The 14355-nt window shown below is 43.9% G+C and overlaps 1 protein-coding gene across 2 annotated transcripts in view; it reads left to right on the plus strand.

Moving 5' to 3' along the window:
• Nucleotides 1-14355, plus strand: part of LOC140732481 (IQ motif and ankyrin repeat domain-containing protein 1-like) — a 151976-nt gene that overhangs the window by 46220 nt on the left and 91401 nt on the right. For both annotated transcript variants that reach the window (XM_073055195.1, XM_073055194.1), the window contains 2 exons: nt 12618-12736; nt 13751-13915. In XM_073055195.1, the coding sequence (XP_072911296.1) occupies nt 12618-12736; nt 13751-13915 (284 nt within the window). The remainder of the gene's footprint in view (nt 1-12617; nt 12737-13750; nt 13916-14355) is intronic.

The following is a 14355-nucleotide window of genomic DNA, read 5'->3' on the forward strand; positions in this document are numbered from 1 at the left end:
TGACTTGCAGCAGACTGAAAAGCCTAAGCAGGTAGATATTAAGAAAGAGGATGTGCTGGAGCTTTTGGAAAGCATCAAGTTGGATAAGTTGCTGGGACTGGATGAAATGTACCTCAGGCTACTGTGGGAGGCGAGGGAGGAGATTGCTGAGCCTCTGGCAATGATCTTTGCATCATCAATGGGGACAGGAGAGGTTCCAGAGGATTGGAGGATTGCGGATGTTGTTCCTTTATTCAAGAAAGGGAGCAGAGATAGCTCAGAAAATTATAGACCAGTGAGTCTTACCTCAGTGATTGGTAAGGTGATGGAGAAGATCCTGAGAGGCAGGATTTATCAACTTTTGGAGAGGTATAATATGATTAGGAGTAGTCAGCATGGCTTTGTCAAGGGCAGGTCGTGCCTTACGAGCCTGATTGAATTTTTTGAGGATGTGACTGAACACATTGATGAAGGAAGAGCGGTAGATGTAGTTTATATGGATTTCAGCAAGGCATTTGATAAGGTACCCCATGCAAGGCTTATTGAGAAAGTAAGGTGGCATGGGATCCAAGGGGACATTGCTTTGTGGATCTAGAACTGGCTTGCCCACAGAAGGCAAAGAGTGGTTGTAGACAGGTCATATTCTGCATGGAGGTGAGTGACAAGAGGTGTGCCTCAGGGATCTGTTCTGGGACCCCTACTCTTCGTGATTTTTATAAATGACCTGGATGAGGAAGTGGAGGGGTGGCTTAGTAAGTTTGCTGATGATACAAAGGTTGGAGGTGTGGTGGACAGTGTGGAGGGCTGTCAGAGGTTACAGCGGGACATTGATAGGATGCAAAACTGGGCTGAGAAGTGGCAGATGGAGTTCACCCCAGATAACTGTGAGGTAGTTCATTTTGTTAGTTCAAATATGATGGCAGAATATATTATTAATGGTAAGACTCTTGGCAGTGTAGAGGATCAGAGGGATCTTGGGGTCTGAGTCCATAGGACGCTCAAAGCAGCTGTGCAGGTTGACTCTGTGGCTAAGAAGGCATACAGTGTCTTGGCCTTCATCAATGGTGGAATTGAATTTAGGAGCCGAGAGGTAATGTTGCAGCTATATAGGACCCTGGTCAGACCCCACTTGGAGTACTGTGCTCAGTTCTGGTCGCCTCACTACAGGAGGGATGTAGAAACCATAGAAAGGGTGCAGAGGAGATTTACAAGGATGTTGTTTGGATTGAGAAGCTTGCCTTATGAGAATAGGTTGAGTGAACTTGGCATTTTCCCCTTGGAATGAAGGAGGATGAGAGGTGACCTGATAGAGGTGTACAAGATGATGAGAGGCATTGATCATGTGGATAGTCAGAGGCTTTTTCCCAGGGCTGAAATGGTTGCCTCAAGAGGACACAGGTTTAAGGTGCTGGGGAGTAGGTACAGAGGAGATATCAGGGTATATTTTTTACTCACAGAGTGGTGAGTGCGTGGAGCAGCAACAGTGGTGGAGGCAGATGCGAAAGGGTCTTTTAAGATGCGTTCAGATAGGTACATAGAGCTTAGTAAAATGGAGGGCTTTAGGTAAGCCTAGTAATGTCTAAGGTAGGGACATGTTCGGCACAACTTTGTGGGCCGAAGGGCCTGTATTGTGCTGTAGGTTTTCTATGTTTCTATGTTTCAGTGTTCTAATGAAATATAGCCATTGTCTTGCCTTCTTTATAACTGCATCAATATGTTGGGACCAGGTTAGATCCTCAGAGATTTTGACACCCAGGAACTTGAAACTGCTAACTCCGTCCACTTATGATCCCTTTATGAGGACTAGTATACGTTGCTTCATCTTGCCCTTCCTGAAGTCCACAATCAGCTTTTTTGTCTTATTGATGTTGAGTGCCAGGTTGTTGCTGTGACACCACTCCACTAGTTGGCATATTTCATTCCTGTACGCCCTATCATCACCGCCTGAGATTCTACAAACAATGATTGTATCGTCAGTAAATTTATAGATGGTATTTGAGCTATGCCTAGCTGCACAGTAGAGCTGTGAGCTATGCACATACCCCTGAGGTGCACCAGTGTTAATCGTCAGCAAAGAGGAGATGTTATCATCGATCCACACAGATTTTGATCTTCTGGTTAGGAAGCCGAAGATCCAATTGCAGAGGGAGGTACAGAGGCCCAGGTTCTGCAGCTTCTCAATCAGGTTTGTGGGAATGATGGTATTAAATGCTGAGCTATAGTCGATGAGCAGCATCCGGACATTGGTGTTTGTGTTGTCCAGGAGGTCTAAAGCCGTGAAGAGAGCCATTGAGATCACATCTGCCATTAATCTATTGTGGTGATAGGCAAATTGCAATGGGTCCAGGTGCTTGCTCAGGCAGGAGTTGATTCTAGCCATGACCAACCTCCCAAAGCATTTCATCACTGTTGATGTGAGTGCTACCGAGCGATAGTTATTAAGACAGCTCACATTATTCTTCTTAGGCATTGATATAATTGTTGCCCTTTTGAAGCAAGTGGGAACTTCCATCCATAGCAGTGAGAGGATGAAAATGTCCTTGAATACTCCCGCCAGTTGGTTGGCACAGTTTTTCAGAGCCTCACCAGATACTCCAAGGGGCCTTCCACCTTACAAGGGTTCACTCTCTTTAAAGACAGACTAACATTGGCCTCTGTGACAGAGATCACAGGGTCATCAGGTACAGCAGTGATCTTCACAGCTGTAGTTGTATTCTCCCTTTCAAAGCAGGCACAAAAGGTGTTGAGTTCATCTGGTAGTGCCATTCATGCTATTGGGTTTCACTTTGTAGGAAGTATTGCCTTCCTACTTTGTACAAAATAGTACAACCATCACCAACAAGGGAAGTCAAAGCTAATGCAAAAGCAAAAGAGAGGGCATACAAAGCAAAAATTAATGGGAAGACAGAGGACTGGAAAGCTTTTAAAATCCTACAGAGAGCAACTGAGAGAATCATTATGATGGAAAAGATGAAACATGAAAGCAAGCTAGCAAACAATATCAAGGACAAGCTTTTTCAAGTATGTAAAAAATAAAAGTGAGATGAGAGTGGATATAGAGCTGCTAGAAAATGAGACCAGAGAAATAATAATGGGGACCAAGGACGTGGCAGATGAACTAAATGAATATTTTGCATCAGTGCGCCAAATGTTGAAGGGTGTGAAGGAAGACAAGGGAGAAGGTGCTCAAAAAGCTGAAAGACCTAATTCACATAATTCATAATTCACATAATTCACCTGGACCAGATGAACTGCCCCCTAGGGTCCTGAAAGAGGTAGTGGTAGAGATTGTGGCGGTACTAGTAATGATCTTTCAAAAATCATTGGACTCTGGCATGGTACCAGAGGACTGGAACATTGCAAATGTTACTCCACTCTTTAAGAAAGGAGGAAGACAGCAGAAAGGAAATTATAGACCAGTTAGCCGTATCTCAGTGGTTAGGAAGATATTAGAGTCAATTGTTAAGGATGAGGTGATAGAGTACTTAGTGACACAGGACAAGATAGGACAAAGTCAGCATGACTTCCTTTAGGGAAAATCCTGCATGATGAACCTATTGGCATTCCTTGAAGAGATTACAAGTAGGATAGATAAAGGGGATGCAGTGGATGTTGTATATTTGGACTTTCAGAAGGCCTTTGACAAGGTACCACACATGAGGCTGCTTACCAAGTTAAGAGCCCATAGTATTACAGGGAGGTTACTGGTATAGTGAGAGCATTGGTTGATTGGTAGCAGGCAGAGAATGGGAATAAAAGGATCCTTTTCTGGTTGGCTGCCAGTGAGTAGTGGTGTTCAGCAGGGGTTGGTGTTGAAACCGCCTTTTTATATGCTGTAGATCAATGAGTTAGAAGGTGGAATAGGTGGCTTTGTTACGAAGTTTGCAGGTGATATGAAGATTGGTGGAGGGGCACGTAGTGTTGAGGAAACAGGTAGGCTGCAGAAGGACGTAAGGCAGATGAGGAGAATGGGCAAGAGAATGGCAGATGAAATACAATGTTGGAAAACGCATGGTCATGCACTTTGGTAGTAGAAATAAATGTGCAGACTATTTTCTAAACAGGGAGAAAATCCAAAAATCTGAGATACAAAGGGACTTGGGAGTCCTTGTACAGAACACCCTAATGGTTAACTTGCGGGTTGAGTCAGTAGTGAGGAAGGCAATTGCAATGTTAGCATTCATCTCAAGAGGTTTTGAACAGAAGAGCAGGGATGTGATGCTGAAGCTTTATAGGACACTGGTGAGATCTCACCTTGAGCATTGTGAACTGATCTGGGCTCCTCAGCTAAGGAAAGATGTGCTGGCATTGGAGAGGGTCCAGAGGAGGTTCACAAGAATGATTCCAGTAATGAAAGGTTTTCATACGAAGAACGTTTTATAGCACTGGGTACTCACTGGTATTTAGAAGGATGGGGGGGTGGGGGGAGGGAACAGCTTGAAATCTTTCAAATGTTGAAAGGCCTAGGCAGAGTAGATGTGGAAAGGTTGTATCCCTTGGTGGGGGAGCCTAAGACAAGAATGCACAGCCTCAGATATAGAGGGGCGTCTATTTAAAACAGATATGTGGAAATTTTTTTTTGCCAGTGGGTGGTGGAATTTATTACTACAGGCAGCTGTGAAGACCAGATCATTGGGTGTATTTAAGACAGAGCTTGATATGTTCTTGATTGGACATGGCATCAAAGGCTACGAGGAGAAGGCCATGAGGTAGGCAAAGGAGGGGGATAAAGGATCAGCAATGATTGAATGGCAGAGCAGACTCAATGGACCAAATGGCCTAATTCTGCTCATAGGTCTTATGGTCTAATTAGAACATTTGGGAAACAGTTACATGGACAGGAAATGTTTGGAGCAATTGTGGGCGTCTGTGCCTAGGATATAAATGCCATGAAAATTAGCTCTTTGTAGCAACAGCACGGTACATGATATGACAGATATTAAATGCATAGACTTAAATTCACATAAATTATTCATAAATATGTGCAAATGTAGGCACGTGGGTCAGCCAGGTAGGCAAGTTGGGACAACGAGCCTGTTTCTGTGCTGTCGACATCTGTGATCCCATGAAATTCACTTCTACAGTGGATCAAATGCCTGAGGGGGTGTTGGGGGAAGAGACTTCCACAACATTCAGACTTGAGTCAGCAATGTATAAAGCACTACAGAGTAAGAATTAGTAAGTACTAGTAATGACAGTACAGATGGGAGGTGATGTGCCAGAGGGCCTGTTTCTATGCAGTGTGTCTCTTTGACAAGTACTCTGTGGATGTGGGTGACTTGCTGTTGACTCAGTTTGGCTTGTTCTTGAGTAAATAGGCTCCTCCGGGGAACAGATTTTAAACCTGAGGGGAAAGGTTACAAGTAGGAATGTGGGAGAGGAGTGGGATTCAGTGATGAGATGGAATCAATCAGAGTGATTTGCACAGGCATGCCATGGGAAGTAATATCCATAGCCAGCGGAAAGAGCATTGAGATCGCACAAAGTAATGTGAGCTAGTATGGACTTGGGATGGGCTGTTATGCGTCTCTGAGTGCATTTTCAACTGCTAGACGTTCATTTTACTGTGACCTCAGGAAGATAGGTACCATCCTTCCAACTTCTTCATTTTTCAACTTTAAAATTGGCATTAAATCTACCACTGAGGTTAGATGAACTTGGGTTGTTTTCCCTGGAGCATCAGAGGCTGAGGGGAGACCTGATTTATGCTTATACGAACAGTGCCCACTGTATCAGGTACACCTGCTCATTAATGCAAATACCTCATCAGCCAATTCTGTGGCGTCAACGTAATGCATAAAACTGTGCAGACATGGTCAAGAGGTTCAGTTGTTCTTCAACCCAAACATCAGAATGGGGAAGAAATGTGATTCAGTGACTTTGACTGTAGAGTGATTCTTGGTGCCAGATGCAGGGGTAAGTTTTTTACTCAGAGAATGGTGAGTGCGTGGAATGGGCTGCCAGCAAAGGTGATGGAGGCAGATACAATAGGGTCTTTAAGAGACTTTTAGATAGGTACATGGAGCTTAGTAAAATAGAGAGCTATGGGTAACCCTAGGTAATTTCTAAGGTAGGGACATGTTTGGCACAACTTTGTGGGCCGAAGGATCTGTATTGTCCTGTAAGTTTTTCTATGTTTCTATGCTTGGTTTCAGAATCTCATGAATTGCCTGTCTCCTGGGATATTCATTCATACACAACAGTCTCTAGAGCTTACAGGGAATGGTGCAAGAAACAGAAAAGATCCAGTGAGTGGCAGATCTGTGGGCGATAATGCCTTGTTAATGAGAGAGGTCGGAAGAGAATGGCCAGACTGATTCAAGCTGACAGGAAGACAACAGAAACTCTAATAATCATGCATTACAACGGTGGTGTGTAGAAGAGCATCTCTGAATACACAACATGTTGAACCTTGAAGTGGATAGGCTACAGCAGTGGAAGACTATCAGCATATACTCAGCGGTCACTTTATTTATTAAAGGAGTTACCTAATAAAGTGGCCAATAAGTGTAAAATTAAATAGGGCAGATAGTTCAGAACTTCTCCCAGGGTAACATTGTTGAATACTAGAAGGCACAGGTTTAAGGTGAGAGGTGGAAAGTTTAGAGAAGATGCGCAGGGCAAGGTTTTATTCACAGAGAGTGGCGAGTGCGTGGAGGGGTGTGGAGGCAGATACAGCAGTGGCGTTTATGAAGCTTTTGTTAGGTATATGGACATGCAGTGAATGGAGGCTTAAGCATCATGTACACACCAAAGGGATTAGTTTAATTTGGCATCATGCTCAGTATAGATGTTATGGGCTAAATGCTGAATGGCCTTTTTAAGCGCTGTACTGTTCTGTATTGTATCACAGCAACCAAGGGAGGACTTCAGGATGGAGTACAAAACATAGAAGCATAGAAAACCTACAGCACAATACAATAGACAATAGACAATAGGTGCAGAAGTAGACCACTCGGCCCTTCGAGCCTGCACCACCATTCTGAGATCATGGCTGATCATCTACTATCAGTACCTGGTTCCTGCCTTGTCCCCATATCCCTTGATTCCCCTATCCATAAGATACCTATCTAGCTCCTTCTTGAAAGCATCCAGAGAATTGGCCTCCACTGCCTTCCGAGGCAGTGCATTCCAGACCCCCACAACTCTCTGGGAGAAGAAGTTTTTCCTTAAGTCTGTCCTAAATGACCTACCCCTTATTCTCAAACCATGCCCTCTGGTACTGGACTCTCCCAGCATCTGGAACATATTTCATGCCTCTATCTTGTCCAATCCCTTAATAATCTTATATGTTGCAATCAGATCCCCTCTCAATCTCCTTAATTCCAGCGTGTACAAGCCCAGTCTCTCTAACCTCTCTGCGTAAGACAGTCCGGACATCCCAGGAATTAACCTTGTGAATCTATGCTGCACTTCCTCTACAGCCAGGATGTCCTTCCTTAACCCTGGAGACCAAAACTGTACACAATACTCCAGGTGTGGTCTCACCGGGGCCCTGTACAAGTGCAAAAGGATTTCCTTGCTCTTGTACTCAATTCCCTTTGTAATAAAGGCCAACATTCCATTAGCCTTCTTCACTGCCTTCTGTACTTGCTCATTCACCTTTAGTGACTGATGAACAAAGACTCCTAGATCTCTTTGTATTTCTCCCTTACCTTACTCTACATCGTTCAGATACTAATCTGCCTTCCTGTTCTTATTCCCAAAGTGGATAACCTCACACTTATTCACATTAAACATTATCTGCCCACTCACTCAGCCTATCCAAGTCACCCTGAATTCTCCTAACATCCTCATCACATGTCACTCTGCCACCCAGCTTAGTATCATCAGCAAACTTGCTGATGTTATTCTCAATGCCTTCATCTAAATCGTTGAATACAGGCCCTTCGGCCCACGAAGTTGTGCCAAACATAGAACCATAGAACATTACAGCACAGAAACAGGCCTTTTGGCCCTTCTTGTCTGTGCCAAACCATTTTTCTGCCTAGTCCCACTGACCTGCACCTGGACCATATCCCTCCAAACCCCTCTCATCCATATACCTGTCCAAGTTTTTCTTAAATGTCAAAAGTGAGCCTGCATTCACCACTTCATCTGGCAGCTCACTCCACACTCCCACCACTCTCTGTGTGAAGAAGCGCCCCCAATGTTCCCTTTAAACTCTTCCCCCTTCACCCTTAGCCCATGTCCTCTGGTTTTTTTCTCCCCTGGCCTCAGTGGAAAAAGCCTGCTTCCATTCACTCTATCTATACCCATCATAATTTTATACACCTCTATCAAATTACCCCTCATTCTTCTATGCTCCAGGGAATAAAGTTCTAACCTATTCAACCTTTCTCTGTAACTCAGTTTCTCAAGTCCCGGCAACATCCTTGTAAACCTTCTCTGCACTCTTTCAACCTTATTAATATCCTTCCTGTAATTAGTTTACCAAAACTGCACACAATACTCTAAATCTGGTCTCACCAATGTCTTGTACAACCTCACCATTACATTCCAACTCTTATACTCAATACTTTGATTTATAAAGGCCAATGTACCAAAAACTCTATTTACAACACTATCTACTTGTGATGCCACTTTTAGGGAATTATGTATCTGTACTCCCAGATCCCTCTGTTCTACTGCACTCCTCAGTGTCCTACCATTTACCTTGTATGTTCTACCTTGGTTTGACCTTCCGAAGTGCAATACCTCACACTTGTCTGCATTAAACTCCATCTGCCATTTTTCAGCCCATTCCTCCAACTGGTCCAAATCCCTCTGCAAGCTTTGAAAACCTTCCTCACTGTCCACTATACCTCCAATCTTTGTATCATCAGCAAATTTGCTGATCCAATTTGCCACATTATCATCCAGATCATTGATATAGATGACAAATAACAATGGACCCAGCACTGATCCCTGTGGCACATCATTAGTCACAGGCCTCCATTGAGTAGCAATCTTCCACTACCACTCTCTGGCTTCTTCCATTGAGCCCATGTCTAATCCAATTTACTACCTCTCTATGTATACCTAGCGACTGAATCTTCCTAACTAACCTCCTATGCGGGACCTTGTCAAAGGCCTTACTGAAGTCCATGTATACAACATCCACTGCCTTCTCTTCATCCACTTTCTTGTAACTTACTTGAAAAACTCTAATAAGGTTAGTTAAACATGACCTACCATGCACAAAGCCATACTGACTTTTTCTAATAAGTCCCTGTCTATCCAAATACTTGTAGATCCTATCTCTTAGTATTCCTTCCAATAATTTACCTACTACCGATGTCAAACTTACAGGCCTATAATTTCCCGGCTTACTTTTTGAGCCTTTTTTAAACAACAGAACTACATGAGCTATCCCCCAATCCTCCAGCACCTGACCTGTGGATATCGACATTTTAAATATTTCTGCCAGAGTACCTGCAATTTCAACATTAGTCTCCTTCGAGGTCCGAGGGAATACCCTGTCAGGTCTTGGGGATTTATCTACTCTGATTTGCCTCAAGACAGCAAGCACCTCCTCTTTAATCTGTACAAGTTCCATGATCTCCCTACTTGTTTGCCTTGTTTCCATAGACTCCATTCCAGTTTCCTTAGTAAATACAGATGCAAAAAAACCCATTTAATATCTCTCCCATTTCTTTTTGTTCCATACATAGCTGACCACTCTGATCTTCAAGAGGATCAATTTTATCCCTTACTATCCTTTTGCTCTTAACATACCTGCAGAAGCTCTTAGGATTATCCTTCACCCTGACTGCCAAAGCAACCTCATGCCTTCTTTTAGCCCTCCTGATTTCTTTCTTAAGTATTTTCTTACTCTTTTTATACTCCTCAAGCATCTTATTTCCTCCCTGTTGCCTAACATGTTATACATGTTATACCCCTTTTCTTTTCCTAACCATGGCCTCAATATTGCTTGAAAACCAATCTTTATCGTCACCTTTTATTCTGACAGGCACATAAAAGCTTTGTACTTGCAAAATTTCACTTTTGAAGGTTTCCCACTTACCAAGGACACCTTTTCCAGAAAACAGCTTGTCTGAATCCACACTTGCTAAATCCTTTCTGGTACCATCATAACTGGCCTTTCTCCAATTTATAGACAATAATAGACAATAGACGCAGGAGTAGGCCATTCAGCCCTTCTAGCCAGCACCGCCATTCACTGTGATCATGGCTGATCATACACAATTAGTACCCCATTCCTGCCCTCTCCCCATATCCCTTGACCCCGCTATCTATAAGAGCTCTATCTAACTAATTTAGAAACTTAACCCACTGACCAGACCTATCTTTTCCATGATATTTTCCTGACTTGTAACACTTCCCCTCCTACTTTAATCCTTCCTGTTTTGTCGCGTCTAGAACAACGGAAGCCTGGAATATTGAGCTGTCAGTCCTGCCCCTCCTGCAACTAAATCTCACTAATGACTACAATATTATAATTCCATGCCCTGAACTCATCTGCCTTTCCTTCGATACTTTTTACATTGAAAGATACAGAATGCAGCACAGGACATCAGTTGATTCCTGACTTCGTCTAAGTTCTTTACATCATCTGTCTCCACTATCTGTTCTGGCACTCTGGTTCCTATCTGCAGTGCTAGAAACCTTTGTGCTAGGATATTATTCCCCCTACAATTCAGGAGTAAATTGTTTCTTTTGTGCAGATCCCACCTCCCTGGAATGATCTAAAATGCTGAATTCTTATCTCTTACACCAACTCATTAGCCACATGTTAAACTGTATATTCTTCCTATTTCCGACCTCACTGGCACATAGCATGGGAAGCAATACTGAGATCAAGGCTTGGTGGCTTCATCGAGGGAAATATTGGATCAGAATCCATCCACCCCAGACATTCTGTCTTCTCCCCTGTCCCATCAGGCACAAGATACAAAAATCCGAAAGCTTGAACCACTCGGCTCAAGAACAAATTTGTTCTTGATTAGCCAGGGCATCAAAGGGTATAGGGAGAAGGCAGGTGAGTGTGGATGACCGGAAGAATAGGATCAGCCTATGATTGAATGGCGGAGCAGACTTGATGGGCGATGGCCTACTGCTCCTATATCTTATGGTTTTAATTTCTGTCTCATTGCTATCAAACTGTTGTACAATAAGGTGGACTCTTGGCCTCACAATTGATCTCGTTCTGATCTTCCACCTTCTCATTTACCTGCACAGTACTTTCTCGGTGGCTTTTACACTTTGCTCTGTATATTTTATTGTTTACCTTACTTGAGCTCAGCGGTTCTCAACCATTTTTTATGCTATGGATCCCTACCATTAAACAAGGGGTCTGTGGGCCCTAGGCTGGGAACCCCTGGTCTATCTCAAAGCACTGTATAATGATTTGATCTGTATCAACAGTACACAAGACCAGCATTTCACTGTAACTTGGTACATGTGACAATAATAAACCAGTACCAATTCTGAAGGATGTTCCAGATGTTCTTCTTGTTCTGACTGATGAACTGGCCAGAAGAAGTGCCAGAGGGTCTGTTTCTGTGTTGAAGGATAGTTGAGAATGGTCACAGGGACAATGTGGCTGTGCATGATCTCACAGGATCAGATGACGGGATGAAGTAATTCAGAACTGGACAAGTTCCCTTATGGTAGATGTATTAGGAATAAAAGAATGCATTGGATTCCACGGTGACTTGATGGTTTAGATTCAGAATTGCTTGCCCAGAGAAGGCAGAGGATAGTTATTGAAGGGTGTTATTCAGGTTGGATGTCTTCAGAGATCAGTGCAGGGGCCTCTATTATTTGTAGTATACACGCAGTCCTGTGTTATTAGGCACACCTGTCCACCTGCTCGTTAATGCAAATCAGCCAATCGTGTGGCAGCAACTCAATGCATAAGAGCATGTAGACATGGTCAAGATGTTCAGTTGTTCAGACTAAACTTCAGAATGGGGAAGAAATGTGATCTAACTTTCTTTGACCATAGAATAATTTTTGATGTCAGATTGCAGTGGTTTGAGTATCTCCTAAACTGCTGATCTCCTGGGGGTTTCATGCACAAAAATCTTTAGAGTTTACAGAAAATAGTGCAAAAAATAAACAAAAAACATCTAGTGAATGGCTGTTCTGTGGACAAAAATGTCTTGTTGAAGAGTGAGATTAGAAGAGAATGGCCAGACTGGTTCAAACTGCCTGGAAGGCAACAGTAACTCAAGTAACCACACATTACAATAGTAGTGTGCAGAACAGCATCTCTAAACAGACAACATTTTGAACTTTGGAGTGTTTGGACTACGGCAGCAGAAGACATGCAGAGTTCCATTCCTGAACCTAATACGTGTCTTCATAAAGGATAAATAACTTGGACAAAAATATAGATAGGTGCATACTAAGTTTTCAGTTGACACAAAAATTAGTGGAATTGCGGAGAGTGGCAATAATACATAGGAGCAGAATTAGGCTATTCGGCCTATCAAGTCTGCTCCATCCTTCCATTATGGCCTCTCAACTCCATTCTTATGCCTTCTCCCTTTGACACCCTTACTAATCAAGAAACTCTCAGCCTCCACTTTAAATACACCCAATGTCTTGACCTGTACAGCTGTCTTTAGCAATAAGTTCCACAGATTCATCACCCTCTAGCTAAAGAAATATCTCTTCATGCCTTTTCTCAGCGAGGTCAGCCATCACCATCCAGTGTGCTTTCCGGCAGTATTTGGCACGTAAGGAAAGGGCAAGGCGGCTGAGGGAGAAGAAGGAGTTCGAGGAACAGATGGAGAAACTCGAGAGAGAGGTGCGAACACAATGCACAACGACGTCAAACGGACTCATCCCTCACTCTCCACTTCACCAGCCCAAGATCCCCCTGGCATCCTGCCTTGTTGACTATCCCCTCTAGTCCCCCTTCCCATATCAGTGGTTCATGGTACAGCCTCTAAAAGAGTAGGAAACTTCTCCAAAGATTACAGCCTCCCCCCAGTACCACCCTCCTACAGTGTGACTTTCTCAGTACCACCGTCCCTCTCACAGTGCTGCCCCTCCAGTGTGACTCTCCCTTAGTACCACACCCCCACAGTAATGCTCTCTCAATACTCTCCTCTGATAGTGTGACCTTTCCTTAGTACCACCCCTCCCAAAGTAACATTCCCTCTTATTTGTATTGACCAGTGTGTGCAAAAGCCTTGTGCCGTGAAATTTTTTGCTCGGTGACAACAACATGTGCTTACTGAATAATTTCTTCAATAAAAACAGCATCAATAACCCAATTCTAAAATCAGTAGATAATTGCAAACCCCACGTTGTCAACACCATCCGCATCAGAAATCAGAAAAGGAAATGTGATTGTGTACGATCATGAGATGCCAATGAGGTAGAAGGTGACAACCTTTTGTGCACAATTTAAATTCCTTTGTATGCTAGTAGCAAAAGATGTGTGCAAGTGCACCTTAGACGGAACATTGTTCCACAGTGTGACCCTCCCTCAGTACCACCCCTCCCACGATGTGACTTTCTCTCAGTACCACCCCTCCCACGATGTGACTTTCTCTCAGTACTGCCCCTCCCACACTATGACCCTCCATCAGACCTGCCCCTGCCAGTGTCACAGTGTGACACTGCCTGACCTCTAGTCTGCTTTTTGGAGTAAGACTTGAACCCATCCCCTGGATGAAGGAGAGGGTATTTCATGCCCTCTGTCTTTCGGTACATCCTGTTGTGACTATCCTGCACTGTTGTGCTTCTCTGACTGAGCTGCGTCATTAACACAGCAGCTATGGACACAAGTTAAACCAGCTTCCCTTTCTGTTAGGCTTTCATCGCCCTGGTGCGAAGAGAGCAGGAGGCTGCAGCAAGGGAGCGAGAGAAGGAGGAGGTGGAGCGAAGGCGCAGGCAGGAGGAACAGAAACGCAGGTACCGTGTGCTGGAGGCAGCTTTCGAGGGCGATGTGGAGGAGATCCAAAGCATACTGAAGGAGGTGAGTGCCATACGATGTCTCAGCCATTGAAAGTAAATCAATGAAAGTAAACTAAAGAAATTAACACGGACAGGCCCTTCAGCCCATCTTCACCATTCCAACTATCAGTACCACCCACAGTAATCCTACTTAACTGGCCTGTATCTCCCTCTGTCTTGGCAATTGTGATGTGCAACTCCTATCCCGCCCTATTCAGGACAGATGTTAGAAGTGCTGCATGTGCAGTGCCTCCAGCATTGTCAAGGATCCTTCCCATCCTTACCACAATTTCTTTCAGCTCCTGTTCTCGGGCAGATAGTACCGCAGCATAGGAATCAGTACAGTCCAGCTGGACAACAGCTTCTTCCCCCAAGCTGTTAGACTTCTTGGCCAGCTACTACCCAGCATATACGTACACCCTGTCTGAATGCCCTGCTGCTCCCCTCCCACTCTGACTCACA

The sequence above is a fragment of the Hemitrygon akajei genome, chromosome 8, assembly GCF_048418815.1.
Source record: "Hemitrygon akajei chromosome 8, sHemAka1.3, whole genome shotgun sequence".
NCBI classification, from domain to species: Eukaryota; Metazoa; Chordata; class Chondrichthyes; order Myliobatiformes; family Dasyatidae; genus Hemitrygon; species Hemitrygon akajei.